Raw genomic sequence first — 25,165 nt, forward strand, 5'->3', positions numbered from 1 at the left:
TCCAACTAACCTGCACAAGTCTAGACTGTGGGAGGAAACCGGAACACCCAGAGGAAACACACGCAGACACAGGGAGAATGTGCAAACTCTACACAGACCCAAGATCTCATTCCGTCTGGAATGAGATTGAACTCAGGTCACTGGCATGATGAGGCAGTGCTAAACACTGTGCCACCGTGTCACGACACCTTTTTCAATTCAAAGAATCTTTAAGGACGGCACAATGGCACAGTGGTTAGCACTGCTGCCTCACAGCCCCAGGGACCTGAGTTCACTTCCCGGCTTCCCGGGTCACTGTCTGTGTGGAGTTTGCACATTCTCCCTGTGACTGCGTTGGTTTCCTCCGGGTGCTCCGGTTCAGTCCCACAGTCCGAAGGTATGCGGGTTAGGTGGATCAGCTGTGCTAAATTGCCCCTTAGTGTTACAGGGACTAGCTAAGGTAAATGCATGGGTTATGGGTTATGCATGGGACTGTGGTTGTTGCAGACTCGATGGGCTGAAAGGCCTCCTTCTGCACTGTAGGAATTCTATGATTCCGTGCATCAACCTCATTCTCCTAATACAAAATTCCACTGTGGTAAATCCCACCCTGCTCAATCCTACGGTATCTCACAAGAACAAACCCTTCCTACTGCTTAGAAACCCACTGGATCGAGTCCCTTTCTGAGGTTGTGATATCTTTGCTAAAGTACGATGCCCAGAGATGGACACAGCTCTCCACCTGAGGCCTAATCTTTCACCTGGTATTTATGCCAGTTATTAAAGACAGTCAATAAATGAATAACTAGATCTGGTCTCACCTGGTCTTGGAAAGAATGGTCCCTCAGCTGAACTGTTGACAATGACAATGGTTGGGGTGACGGCCCAACTGCCAACCTCCTGCACCAAAGCCGATGTGTCCAGCTCTTCAGCCATTCGGTCAGCAATGGCTGATTCCGGCTCCGCCACCCCAGAGCTGTCAGCTTCTTCATCCGGTGAAGACACCCTCGTTTCAGAAGACGGCGTGCCGTGTGGCGCAGACGGTACCACATTCTCCAGACTCTCTCCGCTTTCTGCCTCGTGCTCACGGTGAGTAAACCTCAGGTCAGAAATCGGGGTGGAAAACGGAGCAGAAGTGAAGAGTGTGGGGACTTCTTTGAAGGCAGAACCTTCGTCGGCTCGCTCTAACCTTTCCAATCTTTGCAATGCTTCCTGACTTGTGTCAGCCGTGGTGAAGATTGTCGCCACCGTTGACTGCTCTGTTGCGGTCTCCTTGCCTGATGTTATGGGGGGCTCTAATTCTTCAATTGAAGGTGCGCTGGTGGACACTACCGTGACTGTAGATGTTGCTTCCTTTGTTTCCTTGGCAACTTCCGTACCTGACTTGGCTGTTGGGCTCACACCAAATATTTCTGCACTTCCTTTCCTTTCAATCACCCCTGCTACACTTGTCAAGACTACCTCAGTATTCCTTACAGCATTTAACATTGTTGCCTGTAATGGCTCCTGTTCTAACTCAATAGATGTATTTGCAAGCTTGACACTGCCTGCAGATAATCTTACTGCCATTGAATGGTCTCTGTGCACCTTGGGAGCAGTTTCAATTTTATCCTGCAGTTCCTCGCCGTGTAACAATAATCCAATTTCTGAGGCACCCGTCACTGTTACAGTACTTTCCCATTCTGTTTCAGACAGGTTATTCATTGTTTGTTCAGTTTCAATTGAAGTTATCAGTTTCTTTGTAGGTGGCTGGCTGTTTGTTTTGTCTTCTTCTGTTGTGTTCGCTGCAGGAGACTGAATAGTGCTTGGAATTTGTGTGCCAACCAACAATCCCTTCATTTCTTGCTGACTCCCATCCAATTTGCTCAGGGATCCACTCTCCTCCTTCCACGCTAATAATTGTGGCTCCCTTGGTTTTTCAGTCAGGCCATCTTCTTTGCCTTTTGGCATCGCGGTGTTTGCACCTTCTGCAGAGAGCAAGGTGGACAAGGTCACGCTTTTAACGCGTTCTTCAAAAGCCGACGAGGTGACCTGGGATTCCTGCTCCGCAATTTTGTGATGTTCTGGGGGCCTTTCCATCGGAGCTCCTTTCTCTCCTGCGTCCCTCCCATGACCAGGTACCCGTCCGGAATGAGATTCCGCAGGATCAAGGTCTATCTGGCGTGGGCTTTGGAAACTTGTTTCCCCATCCCCACTTCCTCCAAGGTCACGGGCAGCAAAGGTGCTGGCTTCCTCTTGGGAGAGGCCTGCAGAAACTGTGGGGAGCTGGGTGGGAAGGGAATTCCCTTTGCCAGGGTAATTTTGGGCCTCTTGAGATGGCGCATCCTGTGTACCATTCACCACAGCCAATGGCTTCTCTTCCTCACTGTGCACAGCAGCCCTGTCCTCCCCAGGGGAAATGTGGTTCTCGCTGATGTTGGACACCAGCGATGAGGCAGTAGTCTGTTCTGACCTTTCGTTGCTAACATTTGTGGCCTGAGAAACATTTTCCTTCTGTTCTCGATCGTAGATTCCCAATTTCCGATAAATCTCTGTGTGCTCACTCAGCGCTGAAAGATATTCTTTACCCTCTTTGGAAATCACATCTCCGGAAGCTTCTGTCACCATCTCAACCTGGGTTCTAACTGTGGCGCTGCTGCTCATGCTGTCTGCCATCGTGGCAATGTTTCTGGAATGTTCTGTCTCACGAGTGGCAGAATCCCTCTCTTGGTTTCCAATGCTAGTTCCAATGCTAGCTGCTTCAACCGATGATGTTCGCTGGGTTTGAAGACTCAGCTTTCCTGACATCCAGAACACTTCGTTTGCTCTTTTGATCTTTGTCCCGTCCTGTTCATTCTCATCAAGTGGTGAAGTAACTCGCTCTTTCTCCTTGCCATTGGTAGGGTCAATAGTGGCAATTTCCCTTCCAGTTTGCACTGTGAGAAAGACACAAAGCACAATGTCAGCTTTGGATGAATCCACAAGAGCATCAGACCTCAAAACATCAGTTCCCATATAGTCACTGGATAACTTCTCCGATTGCAATTTTCACTTTATTGGCTATACAAAAATTCACCTTGGGTACATTGCACAAACTTCTGAATGGACTTACCTCATATTAAATTGATCTTTCTCTACACCCTAGCTATGACTGTAACACTACATTCTGCACCCTCTCCTTTCCTTCTGCCCCTATCTACTCTATGAACGGTATGCTTTGTCTGTATTGCACACAAGAAACAATGGAGGGGATTTTCCAATCTTGCTCATCCCGAAACTGGAAAACCCCGCCCAAGGTCAATGGACCTTTCCTTGCTCTGCAATACTCCAATTCCCGTGGCAGGTGGGACGGTAAAACTGCCTCCCACCCCACCACCGCCGCAATCTTTTTCACTGTGTACCAACATATGTGACAATAATAAATCAGATCAAATAATTATTTTTTACATTCATCCATGGGCAGCACGGTGGCACAGTGGTTAGCACTGTGGTGCTGTCTCACAGCACCAGGGACCCAAGTTCGATTCCCGGCGTCCGCATGTTCTCCCCGTGTCTGTGTGGGTTTCCTCAGGTGCTCCAGTTTCCTCCCACAGTTCAAAGATGTACAGGCTAGGTGCATTGGCCATGCTAAGTAGCCCCTTGGTGTCAGGGGGATTAGCAGAGTAAATTGGTGCGGTTATGGGGAGGGGGCCTGGCTGGAATTGTTGTCAGTACAGGCTTGATGGGCTGAATGGCCTCTTTCTGCACTGCAGGGATTCTATGTGGTATATGGGCGTCGCTAGCTGGCCAGCATTTATTGCCCATCCCTAGTTGCCCCTTGAGAAGGTAGTGATGACCTGCCTTCTCTATTCGCTGCAGTCCACGTGCTGTGGGTTGTCCCACATAAATGAATAATAACAATAAAAAGAAAGAAAATGACCCGATCACAGAATTTAAGTTTATTTAAAATATGTATTAATGACTATTGTGGAACAGCCTGAACCCTCCTGACGCACAGGCGCTCATCAGAAGAGGGTGACGAAATTGCCGACATGAGATAGGCAATTTCTTTGAAACCTGTCAGGATGTCGAGCAATGAATGAGTCATTGTATCCGAGAGTTTCTGCACAGAATAAATCAGGGAGAAACTGACCAGCTCTGATCCACAGTTTGATGAGAAATTCCTTCAATACAGGGTAAAATCTGAGGAATTTCGAAGATTAAGAGCGGGTGGATCAAAGTTTACAAGACGGTGAGGGAAATAGAGAGAAACCATTTCCCTGGACTTGAGGATTCTGAGATTGGGGGAAGAGAGAAAAAATATTAGTGAAATAAAGAAGGATTCCCGTGCACAAAGGGTGCGAGAATTTGAATGCTCGTTCAATTGTTCATGTAAAATCTGAGATCAATATATTTTTGTTAACCAATTGCATTAAAGGATTGGTGAAACGTCATGGATCACAGTCATAAATCAGCGATGATCTTATTGAATGCTGGAAGAGGCTTGAGAGGCGAAACGGTCTCCTCCTATTTTATAACAATGTTAGAATGTCGCTTCTAAACAGTCCAAAGATGTGCAAGTTAGGTGGATTGGTCATGATAAAATGCGTGGGGTTAGGGGGGGTAGTGTGGGGGTGGAAGCGGCTGGGTAAGATCAGAAAGTTGGTGCAGATATGACGGGCCAAATGGCCTCCTTCTAAACTGTAGGGATTCTATGGTTCTGTTGAGATACGATGTGGGGCTGCCGGCATTGGACTGGGGTGGGGACAGAAAGAAGCATCACAACACCTTGTTGAAGTCCAGCAGGTTTACTTGGTACCACGAGCTTTTGGAGCACTGCTTCTTCATCAGGTGAGTGGAGAAGTAGGTTCACAAACACAGCATCTATAGGCAAAGGCACCAGGACATGATTCCAAGTAAACCTGTTGGATTTTAACCTGGTCTTGTGAGACTCCCATTGAGATAGTCAGTTGCACCTCGAGAGCACATCTTTACTCATATATCAAACTCCTGTTAGAAATTCTTATCAAGAGGGGCACAAATGAGTTCAGGAACCAACGAGTGCTGCATCTGAGGAATTGTAGCCTTTCCCTGAATGCAGACAGCAGTAATACTGAGACAAGGGTGATTCTCATTGCGTGTGACACTCTGTTCTTTCATCAGAATTCTTCGAGAGCAGACTTTGTCAAGAGAGATCTGCACATCAAATACCCTTCCCGCCTGGTCCAATAGTTTGCTAAAATAACAGAGACATCCGAACAGGATAGCACTCACCATGACAGATAGTTAGAAGAGTTGATGACTTGAAATGACTTTAGTTTTCTGAGGTAGGAAAATTATTTATGTCTCTTGCCCACCAGATCTGTCCACTGTTCCCTGGAATTCAACTATTCATCTACTGTGTTACCTTATTTACTTACAATAAGAAGTCCCACAACACCAGGTTAAAGTCCAACAGGTTTATTTGGTGTCACGAGCTTTCAGAGCGCTGCACCTTCATCAGGTGGGTTACTGTGAAATTCCCCTAGTCACCACACTCTGGCATCTGTTCGGGTCAATGCACCTAACCAGCATAGCTTTCAGACTGTGGAAGGAAACCGGAGCACCCAGAGGAAAACCCACGCAGACACGATGAGAACATGCAAATTCTACACAGACAGCGACCACGCTGGGAATTGAACCCGGGTCCCTGGTACTGTGAGGCAGCAGTGCTAGCCACTGTGCTGCCCCATAGATATAATACCTATGGATATTAGTAGTTAATATCTATTTCAACATCCACAATATGAATCTTCATGGGAACAATATCATTAACTGGCTTTTTCCTAAAGTCCATCAGTAGCATTTCCATCTTGTTTTCAAGAGAATTGCCATCGCTTCCACAACACCTTCCGATCTGCGACCCCTCCAACACAGGACAAAGACAATGGGTGCCATGGGAATACCAACATCTCCAACTTCCCCTCTGAACCACAAACCATCCCAGGTTCAATACGTCTCAAACATTCTCTTATTGTCACTGGGTCAAACCCTCAGAGCTCGCCTACCTGGTAGCACTGTGAGAGCGCCTTCATCATAGATTACAATGGCTTAAGCAAGTAACTCATCTCCATGTTCTCTCGGGATAGGCAACAAGCACTCACTTTGCCATGTCCGAGGTTCATTCCTTTCATAAAATCTTTGGATGCCTTTGCGCTGCCAATTTTCGCGGCACTGTGAAGCAGTTTCTGGTTTCCAGCATCGCTAAACTGGCAGTGTATGACTGGAACCCAGACCTTGGCTGGCTCCAGTTTGAGATGAAGCCAGAGTCACTGGAGGGGAAATCTTATACTCTTAAACTTGACACCACATGGATTGTGAATCCAGTAAATGGGTTTTACGAATTACTCAGAGGCGTGTTGGATCCTCTGGTGTGCGATGGCATATGTGCCTGCATGCCATTGTAATATCAAGGTGTTTGTGCGGTTAATATAGCAAGGGGAAAAGAAGGGGGCAGCATGATGGCACATTGGTTAGCACTGCTGCCTCACAGCAGCAGGGACCTAGGTTCGATTCCTGGCTTGAGTCACTGTCTGTGTGGAGATTGCACATTCTCCCCATGACTGCTCGGGTTTCCTCCAGGTACTCCAGTTTCCTCCCACAGTCCAAAAATGTGTGCGTTAGGTGGATTAGGCCATGGTAAATTGCCCCTTAGTGTCAGAGGGACTGGCTAGGGTAAATGCATTGGGTTATGGGGATAGGGCTTGGGTGGAATTGAGTCTGGGTTCTACTCAACTCCCAATATTAAAGATGGAGGTGGACATTGGTTTGACAGAAAAGTTTGGGGACGGGGGGTGCTCAAATTCAAGATTAGGCCAACATGACCAGGGCACTGAGGGACGCACCAGAGAATGTCATCAACCCCTGACCCCAAAGTCACAGTGGGAAACCCCACGGGCCTGAGCCCAAGGATGAACAACGGAGATCCCAAGAGTGTAACAGGGGTGTGGCTCTCCCCAAAACCACCTGAGCTGGCCTCTGATTGGTTGCGCTGGTAGAGGAGAAAATGGTTACTCACCTTCAGCCCTCTCAGTGGTGCTGGCACTGGGCATAGTGGTGGGGTGAGGAGGGAGGGGCCAGTGGGGGATGGTTGAGAAAAGGGTTAAAGCCACGCCTGCCTGATACCAAGATATAAAGCTGAGGAAGACTTTAACTGTGATCCTCTGGTCTTCCGGTCTGCACTGATGTGGTTGACCACCGATATGTGAACATTCCCATCTGGAATTGGCACGGCGGCACAGTGGTGAGCACTGCTGCTTCATCGCGCCAGGGACCCAGGTTCGATTCCCGACTTGGGTGACTGTGCGGAGTCTGCACATTCTCCTTGTGTCAGTGTGGGTACCCTCTGGGTGCTCTGGTTTCCTCCCACACTCCAAACCTGTGTAGGTTAGGTGGATTGACAGTGCTAAATCGCCCCTTAGTGTCGGGGGAACTAGCTAGGGTAAATGCATGGGGTTATGGGGATAGGACCTGGGTAGTATTCTGGTCGGTGCAGACTTGATGGGCCGAATGGCTGCCTTCTGCACCATAGGAATTCTATGAGTCAAGGATTGCCAGCATTCCAAGAATGTCTTGGAGACTCCAGGCATTGAAGATTAATTTAGGAATTGAAGATTAATTTTCCCAGGCCCTACTGCGAGCAACTTGAAACAGAGAATTCTTGCAGAATAAAAAGGCACATTTTCTTTCACATTTACTTTGAACTCGATAGATTGACTGACGGGATGAAAGGTGGTTTGATTGGGTTTGAAGTGAGAAGCGATGTGATGAACCCTCCAGGAGTTGGTAGCACTGTTGAGATCACAGGGCCCAGCATGCACTGGGACTTTCCTGGGCTGTTATCACTTTGAACCAAGCTATGTAGTTACCAGTACAGCCAGAAGAATTTATCTTCATTTCCCACCTGCCTCATTAAGCGAGTGTTATTTCCAGAGTTATGTTGAGCTTGTTTTAATAATTCAATAAAATCCAACCTCAAATGAGAAATCACTAACCACTCAGTTTAATACACTGTTATTTGAAGGAGCTCCTACTCACCTACACACAGCCTCCTGATTAGCGCAGTCTAAGTCTAATTGATACTGATATCCAATATTGATTATTCAGGGGATATCTCTAAAGCACAATAATGAAATGTCGGTGCCCATCACTAATTAGGGAGTCTCAACCAATGCTCAGAGTGGATGCGGCCATTTTAAACCCCTCCCTCTCTGGGAGAAAACAGATGAGTAGGGATAGGCATTGGCCAAGTGGAATGATCGCTTGACTATTGACCAGAAACTCAGCTAATGTTTTGGGGAACCCAGAATCGAATCCCACCACAGCAGATGGTGGAATTTGAATTCAGTAAAAAATATCTAGAACTAAGTATCCACTGATGACCATGAAATTATTGTCGATTGTTGGAAAAACCCATCTGGTTCACTGATGTCCTTTAGGGAAGGAAATCAGCCATCCTTACCCGGTCTGGCCTACATGTGACTCCAGGGCCACAGCAATGTGGTTGATTCTCAACTGCCCTTGGGCAACTAGAGGATGGGTAATAAATGCTGGCCAGCCGGAGACACCCATGTCCCACAAATGAATTTAAAAAATTAGCAGCGCTTGTTGGTCAACAATATTTCATTTGCTTCACTTCTAACTTAGCCTTCGGGTAGCAAGGTGACCAATCCAAACCATCTTCTTTAAATACGTAGACCAGGCCTCAAAGAACAGAGAACAGTACAGCACAGGAACAGGCCCTTCAGCCCTCCAAGCCTGCACCGATCATGATGTCTGCCTAAACTAAAACTGTATGCACTTACGGAGTCCATATCCTTCCATTCCCATCCTATTCATGTATTTGTCTAAATGCCCCTTAAATGCTCCTATTGTACCTGATCCCATCACCTCCCCAGGGCAATGTGTTCCACATATGTAAGAAACTTGTCTTGCATATCTTCCCTAAACCTTTCCCCTATGTCTCCTATTAGCTGACTTTTCTACCCTAGGAAAGAGCATTTGACTATCCACTCTGTCCATGCCACTCATGTAGGCATCTATCAGATCACCCCTCAACCTCCGTCGTTCCAGTGAGAACAAACCAAGTTTATCCAACCTCTCATCATAGCTAATATACCCCAGACCAGGCACCATCCTGGTAAACCTCTTCTGTACCCTCTACAAAGCTTCCACATCCGTCTGGTAGTGTGGTGACCAGAATCGTACACAATATACTAAATGAGGCCTAACTAAGGTTCTGTACAGCTCATTGACGTCATCTGTGCCGGACTCAACCTTTGGCCTAAGAGGCCCGAGTTTCTCAGTTTTATTTTCATCATTTGTTTATCTTGTGGAGGTGGGGGGATCACTGGAATCACCCTCCAGGATCCACTAGAAAACAAGCCAAGTGTTTTCTGCATCCACTGCCTTTCCAATCATGAAACCCTCCATGAAAGCCCCTCATCACAATTATGTTCAGACGTCGGGGATCGATCCTTCAATCCCGGCAACTGGAGTCAAACAACAACATTCCACCCCTGCCTGTCCACAGCTGTGATTTCCTGCTTCTCGAGGGCAATTTGGCATGGGCTCAGACAATGAGAAGCTGAAGATTAGGAGATGCTAACGGTGCTGTAATGGGAATGTCAATGGACTAATAAAGCAGAAACCAGGCTAATGCAAAACAGCTGGTGGAACTTCAATTCAATTAATTAACCAAATCGGCAACATAAATCTATTCTCTGTAATGATGTCCATGAAACCATAGTCAATTGTCAGAAAAACCCATCTGGTTCACTAATATCTTTCAGAGAAGGAAATCTGCTGTCCTCACCTGGTCTGGCCTACAAGTGACTCCAGATCCACAGAACTGCCCTCGGGCAATCAGGGGTGGGCAATAATTGCTGGCCAGCCAGCAACACCCATGTCCTTCAACGAAGGAAATCTGCCACCCTTACCCAGTCTGACCTACGTATAGCCTTGATCAATTGAGGCATAGATTACAAAAGCAGGGAGGTCATGTTGGAGTTGTATGGGATTTTGGTGAGGCCATAGCTGGAGTATTGTGTGCAGTTCTGGTCACCACATTATAGGAAGGATGTGATCGCACTGGAGGGGGTGCAGAGGAGAATCACCAGGATGCTGCCTGGGACGGAACATTTCAGTTATGAAGAGAGGTTGGACAGGCTTGGGTTGTTTTCGTTGGAGCAGAGAAGACTAAGGGGGCGACCTAATTGAGGTGTACAAGATTATAAGGGGCATGGACAGGACGGATAGGGAGCAGCTGTTTCCATTAGTTAAAGGGTGAGGAGACACAAGTTCTAAGTAAGAGGCAGGAGGTTTAAGGGGGATGTGAGGAAAAATGTTTTTACCGGGTCTGGACTGCGCTACCTGGGAGGGTGGTGGAGGCAGGATGCCTCACATCCTTTAAAAAGTACTTGGATGAGCATTTGGCACATCATAACATTCAGGGCTATTGGCCAAGTGCTGGTAAATGGGATTAAGTGGGAAGTCAGGTTTTTTCTCAGGTATTGGTGCAGACATGATGGGCTGAAGGGCCTCTTCTACACTGTATGAGTCTACATGTGACTCCAGATCCATAGCAGTGTAATTGACTCATAACTGTCCTTGGAAAAGGTCCAGCCAATCACTCAGTTCAGGGGCACTTAGGGATGGGCCATAAATGCTGGTGTTGCCAGCGATGCCCACATCCCACAAACAAATAAATGCTCATGACAAACAAATTTACCACCTGAGTGATAAAAGGTGAGGTCTTGCTGAGATCGGGAGGCCTTTGCTTGTCAGCTTTGCCCAGTTCCCAATAGAGTGAAAATCAGGCTGATGACACTGAGAGAACTCTCGGCCTCACAACCTTTCCATCACCGTGCCCATCTCGTTCCACCTCCCTAACTCGCCAACCTTTGTTAGGTCTGGATCTGACCATATTCCAAAGAGCTCCTGATCTTCCACCCTCAGTAAACTCAGGCCCATCCAAATCAAAGAACAAAGAGCAGTACAGCACAGGAACAGGCCCTTCGGCCCTCCAAGCCTGCGCTGATCATGATGCCTGACTAAACTAAGACCATATGCACTTACGGAGTCCGAATCCTTCCATTCCCATCCTATTCATGGATTCATCTAGTTGCCCCTTAAATGCCACTATCATCCCAGCTCCCACCACCTCCCCGGGCAACGTGTTCCAGACATTCACCACTCTCCGTGTAAAAAACTTGTCTCGCGCATCTCCTCTAAACTTTTCCCCATGCATCTTAAACCTACGTCCCCGAGTACTTGACTTTTCCACCCTAGGGAGGACCATCTGACTATCCACTCTGTCCATGTCACTCATAATCTTGCGAACCTCCATCAGGTCACCCCTCAACCTCTATCGTTCCAGTGGGAACAAACTGAGTTTATCCAACCTCTCCTCTAAGGTAATACCCTCCAGGGCAGGCAACATCCTGGTAAACCTCTTCTGTACCCCCTACAAAGCATCCACATCCTAACTCACACCAAATCCCGTCCAACCGTCCATCCTGTAGGCTCCATGACCAAGATAGCCTTTGGGTGTGGCAGTGACTGGATTTTAAAACGTTCACCTTTGTTTTCAAATCCTTCCAGGGCCTCACTGCTCCCCGTTTCTGTAACCTCCCCCAGCCCCATACACTCAAGAGACTGTAGAATCCTACAGTGCAAAAGGAGGCCATTTGGCCCATTGAATCTGCCCCAGCCACCGTCCCCTCCAGGCCCTATGCCCATAAGCCCCATGTATTTACCCTAGCTAGTCCTCCTCACACTAAGGAGCAATTTAGCATGGCCAATCCACCTAATCTGCACATCTTTGGACTGCATTGGACTGGGCAACACAGTGGCACAGTGGTTAGCATTGCTGTCTCACAGTGCCAGGGACCTAAGTTCAATTCCAGCCTCGGGTCACTGTCTGTGTGGAGTTTGTACGTTCTCCCTGTGTCTGCATGGGGATGTTCTGGTTTCCTCCCACAGTCTGAAAGATGCGCTGATTGTCATGATGACAGCCAAGTTCCGCACACATGAGGACGGCCTCAACTGGCATCTTGGGTTCATGTCACACTATCTGTAACCCCCATGACTTGCCCGAGCTTGCAAAATTTCACTAACTTTCCTGGCTGGAGACAATATTCATCTCCTCAACCTGTGCTTAACCCTCTCTCCACTCACATTGTCTGTACCTTGAAGACTTGATTACCTGTAAAGACTCACATTTCAACCATTATTTTGTACATGGAGTTTCTTTAAAGGCCTGTTTGTGAACAGAACTCCCACTTACCTGATGACAGAGCAGCACTCTGAAAGCTAGTGGCTTTTGCTACCAGATAAACCTGTTGGACTTTAACCTGGTGTTGCGAGGCTTCTTATTAGGTTGATCGTTCATGGTAAATTGACCCTAGTGTCAGGAGGATTAGCAGGGTAAATTTGTGGGGTTACGGGAATAGGGCTTCGGTGGGATTGTGGTCAGTGCAGACTCAATGGGCCAAATGGCCTCTTTCTGCACTGTAGGAATTCTATGGGATTCTATGTTCCTCCCACACTAGCATAGCCCTGATGTTCATCCCTCCGTCATTGATGGCAATGCTATCAAACGTCCAGGCTCTGAAATTTTCCCACTCAACTTCTCTGACTGTTTATCTTCTTTGAGATGCACCTTAAGAGTCAATTTTTTGACCCTGGTTTTAGTCATTGATCCTGATATCTCTTTATGTTGCAGGCCATCGAACCTTTTTTTCTAATTCCAATTCAATCAAATCAAGTCCAATTCAGAGTCTCAACAAGTTGGGACATTCCCGATCCAAGCTGACAAAACAGGGCTCTCATCTCCTGTCTTGGGCTTGATCTACATGATCCAAGCTGATTGGAGTAGGTGTAGCTCCTCCTCCAAGGCTTGATTTCATTTGCATCTTAGCCAAAAAGCCGAGATGTCGCTTTTAAAAAATTGCTTGAAATGGAGCTGAAATGTAACCTAATGACTTCAACCAAGCACAGCATGTCCATACTACACTTGATCTTAGCCAAAAGGCCGAGAAGCGATTTAGATTCTAAATAAAGATTCTGTGAAGTGTCCTGGGACATTTTGCGACAATAAAGTCACCTTATAGATACAACTCAATCTTGCCAAACATTTCAAGTATTCCCGCTGATTCAGGACATTATAATTGCTATATAAAAAAAATTAAATACAATCAGTCACTCAGAACAGCTTTGGTTCTGGACAAAGTTTACTTCTTCTTTTATCGATTGAAATATGTTTTGTAGAATAATGAGATTGCTTTCCCTGCTGTATGTTCATCCTGAACCGTTCTATTGGACAACCCAACTGTTCATGAGCAAAGCAGCTTTGTACTCCAGAGCTGAAGAGAACAAAAGTTAATTAAGTCCCACAGGATCAACTTAGCTTTCCATACTGGTGAACTGAAAGTTTTTCTGTGAATCATGTGTGGCTAAGGGATTGTCGCAAAGGCTTTTAAAGTTACTTGCTGACAAATCAACACTGAAATCGCTGTCGGTGATCGTCTGATACAGATACACTCAAACCACTGGCTGCTATTTCAGTGCAGATAGTTAATGAGCCCGCATCTGATTCCCTTATTAAAATCAGGCCGAGACAATGGCCTGTATTTTACGACCTTGCTCAGGCGAGGTTTGTGAGGTCCTGCTCGAGGCCAACAGAGAGTTCCGTTCTGCGAGCCGCACCCACCACAGTTCTGGGGTAGGCATGGCGGTAAAATTCTGGCCAAGATTTCTATGGATAAGTCAAAAGAGGAAGGATATTGGGGTGGGATTCTCTGGTCGTTCGGGCCAGTGGGAATCTCCTGTCCCGCTGCGGTGACTGATCGCCAAATTCCCCGTCCTCTCGGGAGGTGGCGGGGGGGCGTGAACGGCCAGAGAATTCCAGCCATTGCATTCATATATAGCATTTCCCAGAGAATGGTGCAGCCAAGTACATATTATAGCATCGCCACTGTTCTAATGTGAGTGCTATGGCAACTAGCTTGTGCACAGCAAGCTCCCGCAAAAAGCAATGTAATCACAACCAGATCATCTGCTTAATTGATGTTGGCTGATGAGATAATGGAGGTCATGGAGAACTCCCCTGCTCTTCCTTGGGATAGTTCTATAGCGTCCACCTGAGAACCTAGGCAGAGTCTTGTTTTAATGTCTTATACAAATGGTTGTATAACTCACAGTGCGGCACTCCCTCAGTACTGACTCTCTGACAGTGCAGCACTCCCTCAGTACTGACTCTCTAACAGTGCAGCACTCCCTCAGTACTGATCCTCTGACAGTGCAGCACTCCCTCAGTACTGATCCTCTGACAGTGCAGCACTCCCTCAGTACTGACCCTCTGACAGTGCAGCACTCCCTCAGTACTGACTCTCTGACAGTGCAGCACTCCCTCAGTACTGACTCTCTGACAGTGCAGCACTCCCTCAGTACTGACTCTCTGACAGTGCAGCACTCCCTCAGTACTGACTCTCTAACAGTGCAGCACTCCCTCAGTACTGACTCTCTGACAGTGCAGCACTCCCTCAGTACTGACTCTCTAACAGTGCAGCACTCCCTCAGTACTGACTCTCTGACAGTGCAGCACTCCCTCAGTACTGACCCTCTGACAGTGTGGCACTCCCTCAGTACTGACCCTCTGACAGTGCAGCACTCCCTCAGTACTGACCCTCTGACAGTGCAGCACTCCCTCAGTACTGACCCTCTGACAGTGCAGCACTCCCTCAGTACTGACCCGCTGACAGTGCGGCACTCCCTCAGTACTGACCCTCTGACAGTGCAGCACTCCCTCAGTACTGACCCTCTGACAGTGCGGCACTCCCTCAGTACTGACCCTCTGACAGTGCAGCACTCCCTCAGTACTGACCCTCTGACAGTGCGGCACTCCCTCAGCACTGACCCTCTAACAGTGCAGCACTCCCTCAGTACTGACCCTCTGACAGTGCGGCACTCCCTCAGCACTGACCCTCTGACAGTGCGGCACTCCCTCAGTACTGACCCTCTGACAGTGCAGCACTCCCTCAGTACTGACCCGCTGACAGTGCGGCACTCCCTCAGTACTGACCCTCTGACAGTGCAGCACTCCCTCAGTACTGACTCTCTGACAGTGCAGCACTCCCTCAGTACTGTCCCGCTGACAGTGTGGCACTCCCTCAGTACTGACCCTCTGACAGTGCAGCACTCCCTCAGTACTGACCCTCTGACAGTGCGGCACTCCCTCAGCACTGACCCTCTGACAGTGTGGCACTCCAGTACTGACCCTCTGACAGTGCAGCACTCCCTCAGTACTGACCCTCTGACAGTGTGGCACTCCCTCAGTACTGACCCTCTGACAGTGCAGCACTCCCTCAGTACTGACCCGCTGACAGTGTGGCACTCCCTCAGTACTGACTCTCTGACAGTGCAGCACTCCCTCAGTACTGACCCGCTGACAGTGTGGCACTCCCTCAGTACTGACTCTCTGACAGTGCGGCACTCTCTCAGTACTGACTCTCTGACAGTGCAGCACTCCCTCAGTACTGACCCGCTGACAGTGCAGCACTCCCTCAGTACTGATCCTCTGACAGTGCGGCACTCCCTCAGTACTGACCCTCTGACAGTGCAGCACTCCCTCAGTACTGACCCTCTGACAGTGCAGCACTCCCTCAGTACTGACCCGCTGACAGTGCAGCACTCCCTCAGTACTGATCCTCTGACAGTGCGGCACTCCCTCAGTACTGACCCTCTGACAGTGCAGCACTCCCTCAGTACTGTCCCGCTGACAGTGTGGCACTCCCTCAGTACTGACCCTCTGACAGTGCAGCACTCCCTCAGTACTGACCCTCTGACAGTGCGGCACTCCCTCAGTACTGACCCTCTGACAGTGTGGCACCCCAGTACTGACCCTCTGACAGTGCAGCACTCCCTCAGTACTGACCCTCTGACAGTGCGGCACTCCCTCAGCACTGACCCTCTGACAGTGCAGCACTCCCTCAGTACTGACCCTCTGACAGTGCGGCACTCCCTCAGCACTGACCCTCTGACAGTGCAGCACTCCCTCAGTACTGACCCTCTGACAGTGCAGCACTCCCTCAGTACTGACCCTCTGACAGTGCGGCACTCCCTCAGCACTGACCCTCTGACAGTGCAGCACTCCCTCAGTACTGACCCTCTGACAGTGCGGCACTCCCTCAGCACTGACCCTCTGACAGTGCAGCACTCCCTCAGCACTGACTCTCTGACAGTGTGGCACTCCCTCAGTACTGACCCTCTGACAGTGCAGCACTCCCTCAGTACTGACCCTCTGACAGTGCGGCAGTCCCTCAGTACTGACCCGCTGACAGTGTGGCACTCCCTCAGTACTGACTCTCTGACAGTGCGGCACTCCCTCAGTACTGACTCTCTGACAGTGCAGCACTTCCTCAGTACTGACCCTCTGACAGTGCGGCACTCCCTCAGCACTGACCCTCTGACAGTGCAGCACTCCCTCAGTACTGACCCTCTGACAGTGCAGCACTCCCTCAGTACTGACCCTCTGACAGTGTGGCACTCCCTCAGTACTGACCCTCTGACAGTGCAGCACTCCCTCAGTACTGACCCTCTGACAGTGCAGCACTCCCTCAGTACTGACCCTCTGGCAGTGCAGCACTCCCTCAGTACTGACCCGCTGACAGTGCGGCACTCCCTCAGTACTGACCCTCTGACAGTGCAGCACTCCCTCAGTACTGACCCTCTGACAGTGCGGCACTCCCTCAGTACTGACCCTCTGACAGTGCAGCACTCCCTCAGTACTGACCCGCTGACAGTGCGGCACTCCCTCAGTACTGACCCTCTGACAGTGCAGCACTCCCTCAGTACTGACCCTCTGACAGTGCGGCACTCCCTCAGTACTGACCCTCTGACAGTGCAGCACTCCCTCAGTACTGACCCTCTGACAGTGCGGCACTCCCTCAGCACTGACCCTCTGACAGTGCAGCACTCCCTCAGTACTGACCCTCTGACAGTGCGGCACTCCCTCAGCACTGACCCTCTGACAGTGCAGCACTCCCTCAGTACTGACCCTCTGACAGTGCGGCACTCCCTCAGCACTGACCCTCTGACAGTGCAGCACTCCCTCAGTACTGACCCTCTGACAGTGCGGCACTCCCTCAGCACTGACCCTCTGACAGTGCAGCACTCCCTCAGCACTGACTCTCTGACAGTGCGGCACTCCCTCAGTACTGACCCGCTGACAGTGCAGCACTCCCTCAGTACTGACCCTCTGACAGTGTGGCACTCCCTCAGTACTGACCCTCTGACAGTGCAGCACTCCCTCAGTACTGACCCTCTGACAGTGCGGCAGTCCCTCAGTACTGACCCGCTGACAGTGTGGCACTCCCTCAGTACTGACTCTCTGACAGTGCGGCACTCCCTCAGTACTGACTCTCTGACAGTGCAGCACTTCCTCAGTACTGACCCGCTGACAGTGCAGCACTCCCTCAGTACTGACCCTCTGACAGTGCAGCACTTCCTCAGTACTGACCCTCTGACAGTGCGGCACTCCCTCAGTACTGACCCTCTGACAGTGCAGCACTCCCTCAGTACTGACCCTCTGACAGTGTGGCACTCCCTCAGTACTGACCCTCTGACAGTGCAGCACTCCCTCAGTACTGACCCTCTGACAGTGTGGCACTCCCTCAGTACTGACCCTCTGACAGTGCAGCACTCCCTCAGTACTGACCCTCTGACAGTGCGGCACTCCCTCAGCACTGACCCTCTGACAGTGCGGCATTCCCTCAGTACTGACCCTCTGACAGTGCAGCACTCCCTCAGTACTGACCCTCTGACAGTGTGGCACTCCCTCAGAACTGACCCTCTGACAGTGCAGCACTCCCTCAGTACTGACCCGCTGACAGTGTGGCACTCCCTCAGTACTGACCCTCTGACAGTGCAGCACTCCCTCAGCACTGACCCTCTGACAGTGCGGCACTCCCTCAGCACTGACCCTCTGACAGTGCGGCACTCCCTCAGTACTGACCCTCTGACAGTGCGGCACTCCCTCAGTGCTGACCCTCTGACAGTGCGGCACTCCCTCAGCACTGACCCTCTGACAGTGCAGCACTCCCTCAGTACTGACTCTCTGACAGTGCAGCACTCCTTCAGTACTGACTCTCTGACAGTGCAGCACTCCTTCAGTACTGACCCTCTGACAGTGCAGCACTCCCTCGGTACTGACTCTCTGACAGTGCAGCACTCCTTCAGTACTGACCATCTGACAGTGCAGCACTCCCTCAGTACTGACCCTCTGACAGTGCAGCACTCCTTCAGTACTGACCCTCTGACAGTGCGGCACTCCCTCAGTACTGATTCTCTGACAGGAAGCTTCCATCCACTTTCACTGCCACTTTCTGCCCTAATTTGCTCCCTTTTGACCAATACATTCTAGGTCTTGTGTTGTTCTTTTTATGATTTCCTCTGTCACCGTGAGGTTCCAACTCGTCCAGAGGATTACCTCGTTTAACCACTGCTTATCGCAAATATAGAATCAAATCCATACAGTACAGGAGGAAGCCATTCTGCCCAACAACTCTGCACTAATTCTCTGACAGAGCATGTTACCCAGACCCACCCTCCCTGCCCAATCCCTGTAAGCCCACATATTTATCTCACTAATCCCCCAAACCTACACACCTTGGGTCATTAACAAGCAATTTAACATGGCTAATCCATGTTGGGCAGCACTACTGCCTCACAGCGCCAGGGACCCAGGTTCAATTCTGGCCTCAGGTTACTGTCTGTGCAGAGTCTGCATGTTCTCCTCGTGTCTGCATGGGTTTCCTCCGGGTGCTGCGGTTCCCTCCCACAATCCAAAGGTGCGCAGGTTAGGTTGATTGGCCATGCTAAATTGGCCCTAGTGTCAGGGGATTAACGGTAAATATGTGGGATTACAGGAATAGGTCCTGGGTGGGATTATAGTCAGTGCAGACTCAATGGGCCAAATGGCCTCCTTCTGTACTGTTGAGATTCTATGATTCTAACCTACACATCTTTGGATAGAAAGGGGCAATTTAACAAAGCCAATCCACCTAACCTGCGCAACTTCAGAGTGTGGGAGCAAACTGGAGCACCCGGGGGAAACCCACACAGACACGGGGAGAACGTGCAAACTCCACACAGACAGTGACCTAAGCTGGGAATCGAACCTGAGTCCCTGGCGCTGTGAGGCAGCAGTGCTAACCACTGTGCCACCATGCCACCCGTGTCATTTCTGACACAAATGTTCAAAAGTTCACCTTTCGAAAAGCAGAAGATAAACAGTGTGCCTAGTGGGACCCTGTTTTTGCTTTATCTTTCATTGGATTCCTCCTGTTTTAACAAACACAGCTAAGGAGAAAGAAATCAATGGACAAGAACCTGGACCATTGTTTGTGCCTTTATTGGATTTACATAATTCGAGTCGGGAAAAGGGAGAATCAGTTTGGAATTATACAGAGAGACTGCAAATCTCGATAAACATGACAGCCATTTCATGCACAAACTGGTTTCAGAAAGCAGCAGCAGCTTCACCCGCTCTCGTATCAATCTGCTCCAACTCATCATTGCGATGTCACCACAGCTGGTGTGACTCTGAGTCACAAACCCGTGGGTTCGAATCTCACTCAAGAGAACTCAGCTCAGAGATTCAATCTGCCACGGGAACGCTGCACCGTCAGATCCGTCCTGGCGGGGTGACTGTCCCTTTAACACAGCAGAAGAGGGTCACCTGGCTTGAGGGACCACCTGGGCCCGAGAGTGGGTAAGCACCTCAGGGAGTGGAGACCTACCTGAGGTGGAAGAAAGGATGAAGATGTGATGGTGACTGGGGCAGCTGGCTAGGGGGGTGGGGGGGGGTGGGCATTGTGGGGAGGGGAGGGTGGTGTTGCCAGCCTCTGCCCAGTTTTTCCTTATTATTGAATACCCCTTGTGTTCTTGACAAGGTCTGTGAGCGTGAATCATTACAGCGACACTAAACTGAGACCACACTTACTGTTTCATGAGGTTAACAGCATGGAAACAGGTCCACTGTCCCGTCTTGTCCAGTTTTTAACCACTAAGCGAGTCCCAATTACCCATATTTGGCCCATATACCTCTATGCCCATGTAACTATCTAAATACTTTTTGAAAGGCTAAATTATACCCATCTCAATTACTACCTTCTGACACTCACCATCCTCTGAGTGTCAGAAGGACGAACTAGGGTAAATGCTTGGGTTGTGGGGATAAGATTTGGGTGGAATTGTTGCCGGTGCAGACTCGATGGGCTGAATGGCCTCCTTTGTCACTGTAGGGATTCTATGATTCTAAGATCACCTCCAAGCCTCCCATGCTCCAGGGGGTAAAGTCCCAGTCTATGCAGCCTCTCCTTCTAACTCAATCCATCAAGTCCCAGTAGCATCCTAGTAAATCTTTTCTGCACTCTCTCTAGTTTAATAATATCCTCTAAGCGAATGTCAAAGACGGTTGCCGAAATCCTCGGTGACGGCTGAGGGTCCCGCTGCTGTGGGCAGAGGCTCGGCTGAGAGCCAAGTTTTCCACCTGTGTTGGCAGCGAGGCGGGTACGGAGAACACAATTTTGGTGGGATTTTACGGCCTCGCTCGGGACGAGACTGGAAATTCCCGCCCGAGGTTAACGGAGGTTTCTGTTGTCGGACCCTCACCCGTGCCGATCCCGTGTTAGAGTTCACGCCATTACCTGGTCACTCTCGTGTTTGTGGCAGTTTGCTGTGTGCGACCTGACTGCTGCGTTTCGTACTTGGCAACAGTGGCCGCACTTCAACATTCCGGCATCTTGGGATCTTGGGATATTTGAGGCCCATTGAAGATTTATTCTGCGGAGGAGCAGAACCCTCGTTCTTCATCTAAATACTGCCATGGGATCCTTTACACCTCGCTGGGGGGGGATGGCGGATAAGATGGGGCCTCAGTTTAGCACCTCATCCCAAAGGGGCCCATCTAATAGAGTCAATCCCATAAAACGATGGGAATTAGTTATCTGACTGAACTGCCAATACTCATTATCCCTGTAAGATTGGGCAGTGCACGTAGTGAATGCTGTGTCACAGTCAACACGTTGGTGTTAAGTCTGTTGCACTTCAGACGCTGGGATCTCTCCGCTCCGATAAGCACCGATTCCATCGCTTTGTATCTCATCTCATTACACCACTGAAGATTCATTACATTTACAGAAATGAGAATTACGTCCACCTAAAGTCCTCTCTCCGGATCAGCAAGCTCGAAACTCTCAACTCAGCATCAACCACCAACAGAAATGGCTCCCATCCTGATGGTTACCATGACAACAATTTTCAAAATGGTCTCTCCCTGGCAGCTCTGACTAGACTATGAATCAAAGGATATGTGTCGCAGCACTCCACAGGGTAGAAGCCAGAGAATCCCTACAGTGCAGAAGGAAGCCATTTGGCCTATCAAGTGTGCACCTACTCTCCGAAAGATCATCTTACACAGGCCCATTCCCCACCCCCGTTCCACCCCCCCCCGACCCCCACCTGCCCTGCAACCTCCCCCCAGTTGCCCTCTTCCCATAACCCAGTGCATTTTTACCACAGCTAAACCACCTCGCTTACACTACTTTAGGATGGCATGGTGGCACAGTGGTTAGCACTGCTGCCTCACAGCACCAAGGACCTGGGTTCGATTCCTGGTCTTGGAGCACTGTCTGTGCACATTCTCTCTTTGTTTGCATGGGTGCTCCGGTTTCCTCCCACGATCTGAGAGATATGCTGGTTAGGTGCATTTGCCAAGTTAAAATCTCCCTCAGCGTACCCGAAAGGCGCCAGAGTGTGACGACTAGGGGATTTTCACAGTAACTTCATTACTGTTAACACAAACCTAAATATGACGCTAATAAATAAATAAACTTTAAAACTTTGGACACTAAGAGACCATTTAGCTTGGCCAATCCACTTAACCCACACATCTTTGTAACCGGAGAAAAACCCATGCAGACATGGGGACGATGTGCAAACTCTGCACAGACAATGACTCAAGCCAGGAATCGAACCTGTGAGGCAGCAGTGCTAACCACGGTGCCACCATGCCACTCCAAAATGCAAATAGCAGAAATTATTCAGCCAGTCAGCCCATCCTGAACATTATTGTGAATTCTACCCCCACCATTGAAACTAATCAGACATTCCTGACAATCCGTTTTCCTTCCACAGTCCACAAAGCTGAGCAAGTTAGCTTGATCGGCAGTGCTAAGTTGCCCCTCAGTGTCCAAAGATGCGCAAATTAGGGGGATGAGTCAGGTAATATGTGGGGTTATGGGGATTGGGCCTGGGTAAGATGTTCTGTCGGAGAGTCAGTGCAGATGCGATGGACCGAATGGCCTCCATCTCCACTGTGTATGATTCCTGCTGCCCACAGCTTTTGCTTCATTCTCAACTATATGGCCACTTTTTTGTGTCACTTGCAAACTCCTAATTTGAACCAAAATCATTGTGGATCTATTTTAAATAGGGATTGAGATGGGGGAGAACGGCACCATGTTGCACTGTGTGGTTACTTGTCTAAGCATGAAAGTAAATGACGCTGCAGCCAGCACCAACCCTCTTGTGCTTAATGTAATCATTCTGATAGAAAAACTAAAGTTTATTTACTAATCACAAGTAGGCTAACATCAACAATGCAATGAAGTTACTGTGAAAATATCCTAGTTGCCACACTCCAGTCTCCCATCCATTGACTCTGTCTACATTTCCCACTGCCTTGGCAAAGAGACCAGCATAATTTAGATCCCTGGACACCCAGATATTCTCTTTTCTAACTTCTCCCATTGAGACAAAGATGCATAAGTCTGAGGTCACGTACGAACCAACTCAACAATAGCTTCTTCCCTGCTGCCATCAGACTTTTGAATGGACTAACCTTGCATTCAGCTAATTTTTCTCTACACCCTAGCTATGACTGTAACACTACATTCTGCACTCTCTCCTCTCCTTCTCAATGAACGGTATGCTTTGTCAGTATAGCGCTCAAGAAGCAATACTTTTCGCTGTATACGCGTGACAATAATAAATCAAATCCAATGCCTGTTCGGGTACACTGAGGGAGAATTTAGCACGGCCAATGCACCCTAACCAGCATGTCTTTGGAGTGTGGGAGGAAACTGGAGCACCCGGAGGAAACTCATGCAGGTAAAGAGAGCTGGGATTCAAAATCCTCGTGCGTCCCTGAATAACTGCACCTGTTATATTGAGTTGGAGTTGAAGGCAGTGCCCTGGGAGTGATTTTGCAGCAACATCATCCATCTCCCAGTGATTATTTTAACACAGCTATGTTCATCCATGAAGAAAATTCCCACATACGGGATTGAATTGTTAGCGAGAGTCAACGAGCAGATACTCAGTACTCCCTGTCGATGTAAATTTTCACATTTCTGAGAAATGATGGTGATGGTAATTCACAGAGAACAGATTGCACAGGATTCGGGTTTTCTTCAGATTATCACTGGATGGTTTTGTCCCAAGAAATTATCTTTACAGAGAGGGGATGGGAGAGAAAGGTTTCACCTCAACAACAGAATCATAAACTCTCTACGGTGCAGAAGGAGTAAGTCCTGCCCTGGTTCAACCTACCAAAATGCAGCACCTCGCATTTTCTAAATTAAATTCCACCTGTCATTCGTCAATCCACTGGCCCAATTGATCAAGATCCCGTTGCAATTGGAGATAACTTTCTTCACTGTCCACTATGCCACCAATCTTAGTGTCATCTGCAAAATCATTAACCATGCCTCCTATATTCTCATCCAAATCATTAACATGAATGAGAAATAACAGCGGACATGGTGTGGAGATGCCGGCATTGGACTGGGGTAAACACAGTAAGAAGTCTCACAACACCAGGTTAAAGTCCAACCAGTTTATTTGATAGTAAACCTACAAGCTTTCGGGGTTTGCCCCTTCATCAGGTGAGTGACAAAGGGGCAAACCCCAAAAGCTTGTGGGTTTACTATCAAATAAACTGGTTGGACTTTAATCTGGTGTTGTGAGACTTCTTACTGTGAAATAACAATGGACCCAGCACTGATTCCTGAGGTACACTGCTGGTCACAGGCCTCCAGTTTGAAAAACAACTCTCTACAACCACCTTCTATCAATCCTGCACTGACTCCCTGACAGAGCATCCCATGCAAACCCTATCCCCGTAGCCCCACATATCTGCCCCAACAATTCCCCTAACCTACACATCCCTGAAGACGAAGGGGCAATTTACCTTGGCCAATTCATCTAACCTGCTCATCTTTGGACTGTGGGAGGAAACCAGAGCACCTGGAGAAAACCCATGCACATACAGGGAGAATGTGCAAACTCCACATGGAAGGACATCCAAGGCCAGAATTGAACCTGGGTCCCCAGTGCAATGAAGCAGCTGTGCTAACCACTGTGTCACCGTGCCCCCATAACCTCACCTGCTGTCCTGCAGGTACTAATTATTGGGATATACTTCTAAATAAATAAATAGTGATGTCTTAAGGAATGTACATATTACAGAGAAGAAGGTGCTGGAAATCTTAAAGCGCATCAAGGTAGATAAATCCCAGGACCTGATGAAGTGTATTCCAGGACACTGTGAGAGGCTAGGGAGGAAATTGCGGGACCCCTAGCAGAGATATTTGAATCATCGATAGTCACGGGTGAGGTGCCTGAAGATTGGAGGGTGGCAAATGTGCCTTTGTTTAAAAAGGGTGGAGGGAAAAGCCTGGGAACTACAGGCCAGAGAGCCTCACATCAGTGGTGGGTAAATTGTTAGAAGGTATTTCGAGAGACAGGATTTAGAGGCATTTAGAGACACAAGGGCTGATTAGGGACAGTGAGCTTGGCTTTGTGAGTGGAAAATCATGAATCATAAATTTGATTGAGTTTTTTGAAGAGGTAACCAAGAAGATAGATGAGGGCAGTGCAGTTGATGTTGTCTACATGGACTTTAGCAAGGCCTTTGACAAGGTACCACATGGTAGGTTGTCGCATAAGGTTAAATCTCACGGGATCCAGAGTGAGATATCTAAATGGATACAAAATTGGCTTCTTGACAGAAGCCAGAAGGTAGTTGTAGAGAGTTGTTTTTCAAACTGGAGGCCTGTGACCAGCAGTGTGCCTCAGGGATCAGTGCTGGGCCCACTGTTATTTGTCATTCATGTTAATGATTTGA

At 48.9% G+C, this 25,165-nt stretch overlaps 1 protein-coding gene and 1 non-coding gene across 2 annotated transcripts in view; both read right to left on the reverse strand.

Moving 5' to 3' along the window:
* Positions 1-25,165, reverse strand: part of ncanb (neurocan b) — a 234,606-nt gene that overhangs the window by 68,509 nt on the left and 140,932 nt on the right. Inside the window, exon 8 of the mRNA XM_080212934.1 lies at positions 801-2,894. Coding sequence (XP_080069060.1) covers positions 801-2,894 — 2,094 coding nt within the window. The remainder of the gene's footprint in view (positions 1-800; positions 2,895-25,165) is intronic.
* On the reverse strand, positions 12,829-13,021 carry LOC145358936 (U2 spliceosomal RNA). The gene has a single exon (XR_013889530.1). It is a non-coding gene; the product is annotated as a U2 spliceosomal RNA (small nuclear RNA).

Source organism: Carcharhinus amblyrhynchos, chromosome 26 (assembly GCF_965287045.1).
Source record: "Carcharhinus amblyrhynchos chromosome 26, sCarAmb.v2.hapA, whole genome shotgun sequence".
In the NCBI taxonomy this organism is placed as follows: Eukaryota; Metazoa; Chordata; class Chondrichthyes; order Carcharhiniformes; family Carcharhinidae; genus Carcharhinus; species Carcharhinus amblyrhynchos.